This window comes from Glycine max, chromosome 12, assembly GCF_000004515.6.
Source record: "Glycine max cultivar Williams 82 chromosome 12, Glycine_max_v4.0, whole genome shotgun sequence".
Taxonomy (NCBI): Eukaryota; Viridiplantae; Streptophyta; class Magnoliopsida; order Fabales; family Fabaceae; genus Glycine; species Glycine max.
The window spans coordinates 35061093-35073203 of record NC_038248.2 but is presented as its reverse complement, the minus strand read 5'-3'; the positions used below and the strand labels follow the sequence as shown (position 1 = coordinate 35073203).

The window sequence follows — 12111 nt, the reverse complement described above, 5'->3', positions numbered from 1 at the left end:
CCATATATCACTACACCTGCACCAAATATATTGTTGCTATACTTGCAAAAGTACAGTGTTAGAACATATGTGTAATGGTGATGATAATCGTACATCGATCAAAAGAAAGAAAGAAAAAACGCAACATATTCGGGTAGGGGTACGACGCATCCTCGTCATATCATTTCGCATTTGGCGTAGGCAAGTCTTTTCGGAGTTATTCAACTAACATTCTTCTAAGTTGAGTGACACTTTGATCTTGATAGATAGATGAAGACCTAAGGCACGTGCATACCATAAGCCACCTAGAATGCATTATCACTCTTTAAGATAATGCAATTTAGATGGGACTCCCAGTTGATGAGAAGCTAGTAATTAGTCACGCCACATATTAAGGCAAAATAGTTGAAACTTGAAAACTTACTATTCTCCTACTTAAGGTGCATTACAAGACAACTAGTGGAAGATGTTATTGTTATGGTTACATGAGTGTTCTTTTCAAAAGTTGAAGATCACAAAGTGATAATGTTTAGTTGCAGCGTTATAGCCAAGCTTATGTTTGCAGGCCACTTTAACAGTAGGATACCTTTATAAGAAAATTTTGTGCAAACTGAAGAATATAGTCAGGCGGGTTTAGCTGCTTTGGTATTTTTTTTAAGTGAATTGTACGTAAAATAAAATTCTTTATTATTGCAATGAGATTAGAGGCACAACTCTTCTAAGACCATGTTTAGATAAACCTTTCAAAAAGCATTTATAAGAAGAAAATAAGAATGTAAAATCAATAAATTTCAGACCGGGATAAAGGAATTCAATTCCTATAAATAAAAAATAAACATCATACAGGCGTCACGCAACATTTTCAAGCTTCAACAGTTTTTTACTGTGCCTCTCGCAAACGAAAGCCACATGCGTGGCTCCACCACAACGTGCAACATGACCGCAAAAAAATACGGCCAGATTGTGTTGAAATAAGTAAAATCAATTTTGAAGCGTTTAAAATAATTAAAATATATGTTTAGATTAATCCCAATAACATGTCTTATATTAGAACACGTGTACTGTACAAAGAATTGACTCAATGCAAAACTAATAAAACAGTATGTATATACGAATGAAAAATGAGATATTAACAATTTCTTTACCATTGTCCACTAGATGTTCAACAACTCTCCTCTTGTCATGGCCTCACATAGGTTCCAACAAAAATGGGAAACTGTCACTCTGCATACATTGTGTTATGCGTGTTGGGTATAAACCCTTTAAATGAACACTCGTATATCTATCATTTCTGTATAGATACAATCCTAACTACTATCTACTATGTATACCACAACCCTAAACTGGTAAAGTACAATTGCATTGGTTAATAGTTATCTGACCTCTGCATAAACAATGTGCCCAGAGACAACATATATTTGCAGAGCCTCGTCGCTCGTCCAAGATTAACTAAGCTGTGTCTACAAACAGAGAAGACTATAGAAAAAAAGTGGTATAAATGCATTGTCAAGTTGTGTTGTGTAAGCCTCCAACAAACCACTTACAGTCACAGCTAGAAGAAGAGAGAACCAATGCTGCAAAAAGTTGGTAACAAATACATCATGAAAAACTCAATAACCCAAAAGAACTAATATTATAGAATAGCAGATTTCCATCGCTTAGCTTTATTCATCTCATTTTCTGAATGATAAATGGCAATTTCGTGTACTTTTTTCCTATTAAGCGAGGCAATAAAAGACGAAACTATAGTATAGTTGTAGCTTTCTATTCCTTTCCCTCCCTTTTGAGGAAGGGGGGATCTACGAGAAATTGAAATGAAGAGGATAGCGGTCCCTTAAAGTGGGGCTACTTGTACGTGGGTGAGAAAATAGGGTTGGCCAAAAGGAGAACCAGTACTCCCTTTAAGCCATACTATACGTGGTAATCTGAATTCTGACCTAACTTCACATGCTGAACTTGGATTATATGCATGAATCCAGGAGAATGCTTGGCCACAAGGCTCCTAACTCATTCACCCAAGAAATTGTCAGAGGCCCGTGGCAAAAATAGTACTATGTAAAGCTTTGGTGCTTATATGAACAAAGGGTCATGTGAAACAAGAATGATAGTGGGACACCTCGTCTATGCTAAGAGCGACACAATTCCGGAAGTACTGAACCGAGATATCATGAAAAAAACCCGTGAGGCAGATGGTTTCTGGAGATCAGTTATGCAGGTAAATCAAGTTCGTTTCTAAAACACTTAAAGGTCATCAATTTTATTACTATTAAGTTGACTTACATCCACAATTAACGAAACCCACCCTGCACCCCTAATAATACACAGAGAGAGAGAGAGAGAATCACCTGAGTGAGAATGTATCCAGTCGATGCTAAGAGTGGAAGGAGTAAAGAACAAGCAGCCAATACAGAAGTTATACCAGCTGCAGTACCTTCAACAGTTTTCTCTGGCAAGTGAGAAAGCTACATATTGTCACATTCACATCTCACAAAGGAAGACTCCGATAGAAATCATTAACAACGAAAATACTTACTGCCTGTTTTACTCCACCTCAGAACACCATACTTGTGTCCAACCATTGATGCCTAAACAAAATTAGAGAATCAATTACTATAAACTAGTATTCCGTTCATTCCATGGGTACTCTTGTAAAATATAAAGCATTCAATTAAAATCCAAAAAATGTTCAAAGCTTTTTAATTTTGATTTTTTTTTAAAAAAAAATTAATCTAATTGATAGAAAATTAATTTAATCATCATTTACAATTATTCCATTTTGTTTAATTATTGATTGAAGAAATTTAGGTCTTGATTAAAGAAATTAATCATATTCTTTGAATAATTACTTAAATGGTAATTAAGGTCGATTTGATTTTGATTTAATATGAAAGCTGAGAAAATGTTAAAATATTATATAAGGAAGACACGTGGCATTGTGAGAAAGAATATATAATTTAACTTTGTGAGATTCAAGAACGAGAATTCAAATTTAATATATAGAAATGGATTTAAAAACCTACAAACTACAAAGAAAACCCACCATTAACAGAATAATTTCCTTTTGTATTTCTGTAAAAATAAATATATAGAAAGAAAAACATTTTTTAATGATTTTCTTCGGTCTGGCATGTCTATATAGGCATGACAATTCTTCCCGCAACTCGGGGATCCTCACGCGGACTGCTCCATTCGGGACCCGACGATCGGGGAAAAATTTCCCACGAGGACGGGGATGGGGATGAAACCCGCCGCAGCTAATTTGGGGAAGTAAACGGAGACTATGCTCCCCGCCCCGCAGGGTCCCTGTATCCCCGCGTATATAAAATTTTACTTATATACCCTCATAACTCAACTTATAATATGTATAACATAAATATAAGGATTAATATAGTATTTTCCTAGTAAAAAAATACAAAATAAAATTATTATATATATAAGTAGTATTTTCTTAGTATCTTCCTTCTTCACCTTTGTTCTTTCTTCACTTTTCACACTGTCTTCACCCTTTTCACTTCTTCACCGTTTGTTTCACCGTTTTTTCTTCACAGTTCGTTTCATCGTTCCTTCTTCACTGTTCGTTTTAACCGTGAGCTCATGGAAGCCTTCGTTGCACCTTTTTCTTCTTCGAGTCGCACCGTGCATTTCTGGATTTCGCAACTTCGAATTGTTCTTCCTCTGTTGTGCGTTGTTCTTCCTTTGTTTTATTTATTTATTTTTGTTGTATTTTCAATTCTTTGTTATGCTGCTAGCTTATTGTGATGTTTTGGTTTGGCTGATTCATTGAGTTTAAAATTTGTAATCTAGCAATAAGAGTCAGATTTGTGCATTTACAATTTTACATGACTCATACTTGTAAATTTTGTTATTTGTTTGTTGTACAAAAGATGGGTACGCCTATTGATCCATCAGTTAATAGTATTGCTCCATTAGAAACACAAGTTGCTAATGACGCACAAAGCAATCTGGTGGAAGAAGCAAAAAATTCTCCAAATATAGAAGAAGTTGAAGATGTTGAAAGAAGTCCAAATAAAAGAAGATGAACTTCCGCTGCTTGGACCCACTTCAAAAGAAAGAAAATAGAGGAAAAATGGAAAGCTATATGTAAATATTGTGAAAAGAAACTTGGTGGTGATACAAGATCAGGTACGAAGCGTTTGCACGACCACATTAGAACTTGTAAGCTTCGAACAGTGAGCGGTCCAAAGCAATCAATACTAAAAACTCTTCAACAATCACCATCTAGGAGATAGAGACGAATCTATTTTAATTGGAAACTATACCTTTAATCAAGATGCTGCTAGGATGGAATTGACAAAGATGATTGCATTGCATGAACACTCTCATGCTATATGGTTGATCACATTGGGTTTTGAAGGTTTTGTAATGCTGTCCAACCTTTGTTCAAAGTAATATCCCATTATACATTGAAGCTGGATATACTAAAGTTCTATGAGAGTGAAAGGGCCAAAACTATGAAATTAATTCAAAAAAATTCAAGTCGCATAGCTATAACAACGGACATGTGGACTGCATCGAATCAAAACAAAGGCTATATGACTATTACAGCCCATTTCATTGATAACAATTGGAATTTACAAAGTCGGCTTATGAGGTAAATAATCATTCACTTGAAAGTTTTATGATTTTAATTTTATATAATTGGTAATATGTGTAGTTATAGTAACATGTATTCATAGAACTTGGTTTTAAGATGAATAATTATTTTATTTTAGGTTTATGTATGTTTCTGCACTGCATACTGCTGAAGTTCTTGTAGAGATTATAATTGAACATTATTTTGAATGGAATCTAGATAAAGGTATCTACAATAATTGTTGATAATTGTAGTACTAAGGATGCATGATTCCTAAAATTCTTAGCAAGTTTGGACGTAGTTCATTTATTTTGGGAGGGACTTACTTCCATATGCGATGTTGTGCCCATATTTTAAACTCGATTGAGAAGATTAGGGATAGTGTTTCCTTTTGGGTTGGAACACCTAAGAGGGAAGAAAAATTTATTGAGGCTAGTGAACAATTGGAAATTCCTTATTCAAAGAAACTTAGGATGGATTGTAGAACTAGATGAAATTCAAGCATTTGACTCAACAAGAGCCTCAATATAAGTCATTGCCAAGTGATGATGATTGGAAAATGGCAACTGAAATTTGTGAGAAGTTGGAAATCTTTTATAAAGTTACTGAGTTATTTTCGGGTACACAATATCCAACTTCAAATGTTTATTTTCCAAAAGTGTGTGAAATTCGATTGGCTTTGAATGAATGGATTTTTTCTTCTAATAGCACCATTCAAGGTATGGCTGACAGTATGATTCCTAAGTTTGAGAAGTATTGGAGCATGATCAATGGGGTGATGACAATAGGGGTTATTTTGGACCCTAGGTTGAAAATGAAGTTGCTAAATTATTTTTTTCCTCATGTATGAAAGTGAAAGCACAAATCAATTGAATAAGGTGATAAAATTATTAGAAGATTAGGTTTCTGAATATCAATCTAGGGAAAAGAGGACTACTTCTATTTCCACTTCATCTTCAATAGTGCCTGGTTTGTATAATAATGGTGAAAAGGTTGATTGGAGTTCTGACTTTTTAAAATATGTTCAAGAAACTTCTTCTGTTAATTGTGTTAAATCTGAATTGGGTTTATACTTGGAGGAGTCTGTATTGTTTAATCAATCAAATATTAGTAACTTTGACATTTTGGGATATTGGAAAAACATTGGAGTCAAGTATCCTACCTTGCAAAGGATTGCTAAAGACTTTCTAGCTATTCCAATCTCAACAGTTGCTTCAGAGTCAGCAATTAGACTTGGTGGACAGTTCTGACTCCACATCGTAACAAATTAAATGAAGACACTGTTGAGGCATTGATGTGCTCTCAAGATTGGTTGCGTAATGAGATTAAAGGTAATAAATTTAATTTTACTTGTAAATTTTTCTTTTAAGCAATTAATTTATTTTAATGATTGTATAATTGTGTCATTAGGTTACTTAAAATCAAAGATGAAATTTTGCTCAATAGTTGACGATGTAGACACAACAACGCCAATGGTATGAAAATTTTATTATATTAATTCAAGACTTTTTTATATTTTCTAAACACATATTTACATGTTTTATTGTGTAGATTTGATGTTGAAGATGTTTCATTGCAGTTGGATGGAAGTATGCAGACTTAATTCAGTATGATGATGTTAATTTATTGTATGAAGACTTAATGTTATGCTAGTTTTATTATTTTTATTGTGTAATACTGTAACATTAATGTGTAGTTGGATATTTCTTGGATGCTTTTATGCTTGTGTGATTTTATTAATATTATTATTGATTTATTTTAGTATTTTTAGTCATGTTTTAAACTTAGAATTAAACCTTAAATTTATTATTGTCGATACCCCATCACGGGGAGCAGGGTAAGGTTCGGGGACGGGGAGCGAGGAGTACTCCTCGCCCCCTCCCTCGCCCCCGCCCCGCGCGGGTGTCATGCCTATGTCTATAACATAAAATGGTATCCACAAAACCATCATCCTTCAGACAGCCTTGCTGGAAATTAATCAGTCTACATATACATGTAAAACTGTATAAAATTTTTATTTTGACAGAACTATATACAACTATTAAAGTATTCAAATTTCTCATTAAAAATCATAATTAGTTTTTTATGAAAAATCATCATGACTGGCTAAAACAAGACGAGTAAAAACTTGTTTAAAAATTTATCAGACTTTCAGTATCAAATTTCCAGGTTGATTCAGGTTCTTGCACTTATGGTTACTATAAACATAGTTGACTAGTCTAAAACAGCTACATGTATGAACCATATTTGATCTTATGCACTACGACACAAATTCACTTTTTTCCCATTTTAATAGAAGATACAATTCACCTTTTGAGAATTTTTTTAATTTAGGAGTTCATGTTAATTACTTGCAACGGCCAGGAAGTTCATATGATACACACCAAAAAAATAAAAAATAAAAACTTACCATTGTGTCTCCAATTCCTAGACTCAATATTCCCGCAAAAGGAGCAAGAGGTCGATCATTGTACCCAGTAGACATCCAAATAGGAAGCGCACATCCCAGTAAGAGTGAGAAATGGCTGCACAAAGAAGATATAATCACAAAAGGGAATTAAATATAGCTCTTATGCATCATAAACAGCATGTTCTACAATTTGAGTTATAATGGAAAAGGGGTTGATACCTGACAATGAGAAGATCAGAGTCACGGTGGTCGGTGAATGCATTCATAAATTGATTTATTGGGTGTCCCAAAGGCCAGATTCTCCATACCTAGGTCAATTGTCAAACAATGTTAATATAAAAGCAATCAAGAAATGTCTATCTATCTTTTGTTGCAATTCTTATGTCACATTTAGTCCTAATTTATAAATGATGCAACAAATTTTCATGAAATCCAAAACACTAATGTTCATGACATTTTAAGAAAAAAATTTCTTGCAGAATGTATCCTAATTACATATTCTTACCCCTTTCCCCTTTTTTTCTGTTATCAAAACAGGGACAATTGCACATACATCTCACGGGACCCACCCAAATAAATACTCTCAAAAATCTAAATGGTGGGATGTTCTTTCATAGCAGTTCTTCAAATTTTAAGTATCTGAATTCAAATTTTGATTCCTTCTGCACTATTGACATCGGCGATAAACAATGAACACACACTCACACAGCAACCATTTTAAAATATGACATCACCCCTCCTAGTGCTCAGTTGAATACTTGAATGTATATCAAGATACTTACTCGAATAATTTCTAATGTCAGGAAAATTGCCAAAGCCGCACCAAAAGCTAGATCAAGAAATTTTGGCTAAAAGAATAGAACAGTCAGCAGTAAATCAGACAGACAGTAGTATCAATGAACAACATAAAATTTGTATCCAAACTAGTGGTGGCCCCTACAATGCACAGGTGTAAAGAAAAAAAATAAGATAAATGTTTTTAACTGCATCATGGAATGACCATTCTTTTTTCTTTCATATTCTCAACCTTAAAATGATAACACTAAAATACTATATGTAAAAGAATTATTTAAAAAATAAATTAAAAATCCTTGGAAGAAGAAATTTAGAAAATTGACTCCTTTTTATTTATTATTTATTTTAAAAAAGAAGGTATTGAATAACTTTAAAAAAAATAACTTAAAATAAGGATTTTTTTTTTTAAATAAGGTGGGAAAATTAGAGACCATCATCTGTATTGATCAATAAGTAGAAGTCATATAATGAGCAGCTTTTGTTTAACTTAGATATGGAAGGATCTATTACAAGTTTCACAGAGGTAAAGGCCTTTCATCCAGATTTGAAGGTTAAGGATGGCTATTTTAATACGAGGTAAAAGTCTACGTCTACGGAATGTTTGTACATTTTTCCAGTGTAGTAAACAGAAAATGGATAATGGATGCCAAGTGGCAAAGATCCCTTTTCTATAGTAGAATAGAGACCATACAACCATTTAGTCCCAACTCACCTGGAAGATAAGGGCAGGCAAAAACATCGAGACAGCCATCAGATGGTAGTATTTCCGCAAAAGAATTCTCTCAATCTTACTGTTCTTCGAGATGTTATAGAATCGCAAAACAGAAACACAAATTATACACACCCAATAGATACATAAAGTCAGTCTTTTGGATGGCTCCGAGAAAACAAAGGAAAGCACCCTGCAATGAAATGCTTCAAAAGTGAAAATATAGTAATCTAACAAAATAGCAGGTATCATAATAAAGTGAAGAACAGCTGTTTGACACAAAATAATTTGTTTGAACCTGAAACTACCACCATAGTCATAATTGTATTTTAACAAGCCTCAACTTCTGAAGTGCCTGGAATCTAGTTGAATTAGATTCATTTTATTTACACTATCACTAATTTCTCTCCATACAATCTGATGTGGATTCATTATATAGGAGAGCATAAATTTAGGCTGCTTTTATATCAAACCAAATTTTTTGGAGAATTGCATTCAGATTTTTTAAGATGAGCACATTCATATAAAAATAAAAACCATAGTCAGTATAAGGTTGAAATATATGTGCTTAAGCTTAACTCTGCAAATGAGTGTGGATGCAGTGGAATCAAATACTATCACAACATTCTTCATTCCACAGTTTCTAGTGGAATTAGCAGCTTAGATTGCCTTATCACCTAACAGGTAAGCATGCATCACAGCAGCCAGCATAACAAACTATATCCCACTCAATTTATAGCATTAACAAAACTACTTTCCAAGTGTCCTATTTTTATCACTTCCATGTTATATCAGATCACATCTGAAAACATCAGTAGCAGGCAGCAAACAAAATAATCCACCTATATCAGATATTGATGAGATACCAGAAAAAAGGATGCATTCGAAACTCATGCACGAACTGCATCCATGATGGTACAATCAAAATCAGGACAATTCCAAGGGAAGCAACAAACATAAGAGATCTCCCAATCTCACAGTATCTTCTTGCTTCAGCAGAAGCTGTACTTATAAACCACTCCCATATTTGGAGAATGTATTTCAAAGCTATTGGATATAGCAGAAGACCAAGCACAAGCCCCTACAATAATAGAAGTAGACAACTTTAATTGATCTAGCTATACCATTAATAATAAATTTGTAACTTATGGACAAATACCTGAATTATAATGCTGATCTCACTTCTACTTATTTCATATTCTGCAGTAACTAACTCTGATGACATCAATAGTCCATGTAGCTGTTCAAACAGTGTAATCACCAATTATTATGCACATACATACATATACGTAGGTTAGGTCATCTGGGAACAATATCATGTTAAGAAGCCCTAACCTTTTTAATAGTAAGCAACAACATGTCACCAAAATAGAGAACAATACCGGAAGTCACCAAAAATGTTTCGCCTGGTATCAGAGGCAAAAATAGGATTATTAAAAGAGCAGATGAACCAATTTCAATTGATATGACAGGTCAAGATGATCAGATTTGGCAAAATAGAAAGTGCATTCATCTTCCATAGTTAAGTGAAGGAATCCATGAACTATAAAAACAGATCAATTCCAAGCATTTCTTCCTCTTTTTTATGAAACTTTTAATCCCATATCAGTTGTGACAAAAGTAAATCCCAAACACCAAGAAGAATAGGTGACTAAGACCACAAGTATAAAATAGCAATACCAATGGAAGCACATGAGGGAAAAGTTCTGAGGAAATGCTGAATTAGTTTCACAGATGCCAATCCATGACAAAGGGCCCACATTAGCTTCAGTGCTGGGTGCAACCCTGCGAAGGAAGAGGCAATGAAATTTAAGCAGAAGGTGCATTCAAAACCTATATTGATTTGGCTCCTCTAAAGTGAAATGATAAAGTAGGTATCCTCAGTCATTAACAAGAAAATTATGGGTTAATATTCCAAGTTTCCAACACATTTATCAACCATTGATTTTCTCATCAACAACTAAAATTGCTTTACTCTCTAAAGTGAGTGTTGCTCACTTTAGAGGAGTACAATGAACCTATATAATAATAGTATAACAGGAATGCTTATTTCACAGTTCAAAAATCCTCCCAAGAAACACATACCAATTTGAGATGTGGTAGCAAGGGCAGCAACAGAAACTAGAGCTTGAAAGAAAATGGAGCATAAGCTAAACCTCACACCCCAATGAGAAGGGGATGAAGGGGCACGGCGTCGTCGAGCGAAGGCGAGGAACAAAACGACGCTGCAGGCGCTGGCAGATGTGGCCCAGTATTGCAATGTCAGATATTGAATCTCTATAATAAATTCAAATTTTACACATCACGAAATTGCATATTGCAACTCCAAATAAATAATAATAAAACAGGCATCGATCACAACATAGCGAGAACAAAAATGAATTAGAATGAAAACCTTCAAGATGAAGTTGAGCGAGTGAGAATTCCCGCGACAGTTGGACCAATTTGGAGAGAAGAAGAGAAGGGAGAGTGACAGCGCCGAGCAGAATTCCAGAAGAAGCACCTGGCCTGAAAAGGAATTTAATTAACCGATTAACGAAGAGAGAGAGAGAGAGAGAGAGAGAGAGGAATTGGAGAATTGGTGGGTACCTGGTGCGGAAAAGAGAAGGGGAATTGGAAGAATCGAAGGAGATATCGAGGGAGAAGGAGGCGAGGGCGAGGAGAGAGAGAGCGAGGCCATGGGAGAGGAGAGAGAAAGTGAGGGAGTAGAGGATTCTGCAGATGAAGAAAACCACCACCGCTCTCTCGCCGTTCAGAAACGACGTCGTCATGGAAGGACGCCACCAGAATCGGGTTTTACGCGGGAAGAGGATCAGATCACGCATGCAGTGAAGCAGAACAACAACGCAACACACGGATTCCTAATTCCTAATCCTCTCTCATCTCTCCCTCCAAACGCAACCGTCACGGTCAGTTTACGCGGTTTTCAAACATTATCAACGATGATATGATATTAGTAATTCATTAATCGTAATTTAAGGTCAACTAATTTTCAAATGTTAGGTTGCAATTTTTTGTTGGTTCATATAGATTACGATTCGGAACTTAGAATTGAGAATATGCTGCGTTGCTGTGAATTGGGATTTTGGACTTTTCGCCTTTGGGTGACCGATGAATCGTAATGGTTTGTCCTAATTTATTTTTTCTAATTGAGTTTTGCTTGTTTATGATACAGAAAGAATTAAATGAGTTAGGTCTCGAAAATTCATAAGGATGAAAACATGTTTCAAAACTCAGAATATTTTTAAAGGTATTTATATATTATTTATTGACAAAATTTTCGTATCAATGAAAACTAAACTCACATTCTCCTAGATATGAATTTTTTGACATTTATGACAAAAGGTATGAAATAGTTGTAAAAACATACAGGATATCATTTTCTTTTATCTTCATTGTGTAGTAATTATAGAAGAAAAATTCTAACGTTATTCTTAATATACTGATTCAAGAAAACCAAACTACTTGATGAAAAAAAAAAGGATTAAAAACACAATTATTTAATACTTATGTTTTCAATAAATTAAAAGTCCTTTCTCTATAGATGCCTTTGATATATGCAACTCAAAAAATAATCGTATTAAAGAGCAGCTTCTTACTTACTCCTCAGTCCTCAGACACAGT

The 12111-nt window shown here is 34.4% G+C and overlaps 1 protein-coding gene across 2 annotated transcripts; it reads right to left on the bottom strand.

Annotated features, from left to right (window-relative positions):
- Positions 1 to 1101: 1101 nt before the first annotated feature.
- LOC100793756 (dolichol kinase EVAN) lies at positions 1102 to 11625 on the bottom strand. Of its 2 annotated transcripts, XM_003539381.5 has the most exons (14): positions 11077 to 11620; positions 10883 to 10995; positions 10573 to 10764; positions 10168 to 10272; positions 9823 to 9893; positions 9647 to 9727; positions 9354 to 9568; positions 8491 to 8680; positions 7766 to 7831; positions 7203 to 7291; positions 6984 to 7098; positions 2513 to 2564; positions 2325 to 2425; positions 1102 to 1553 (listed from the first exon to the last, which is right to left on the bottom strand). In XM_003539381.5, exons 1-14 carry the CDS (start codon positions 11310 to 11312, stop codon positions 1440 to 1442), a joined length of 1740 nt encoding a protein of 579 aa, XP_003539429.2. In that variant the 5' UTR covers positions 11313 to 11620; the 3' UTR covers positions 1102 to 1439. The 2 variants fall into 2 exon arrangements, with proteins under 2 accessions (XP_003539429.2, XP_014620475.2); XM_014764989.3 differs by lacking the exons at positions 1102 to 1553; positions 2325 to 2425 and adding an exon at positions 4260 to 4374 and having other exon boundaries at positions 11077 to 11625.
- Positions 11626 to 12111: the final 486 nt, after the last annotated feature.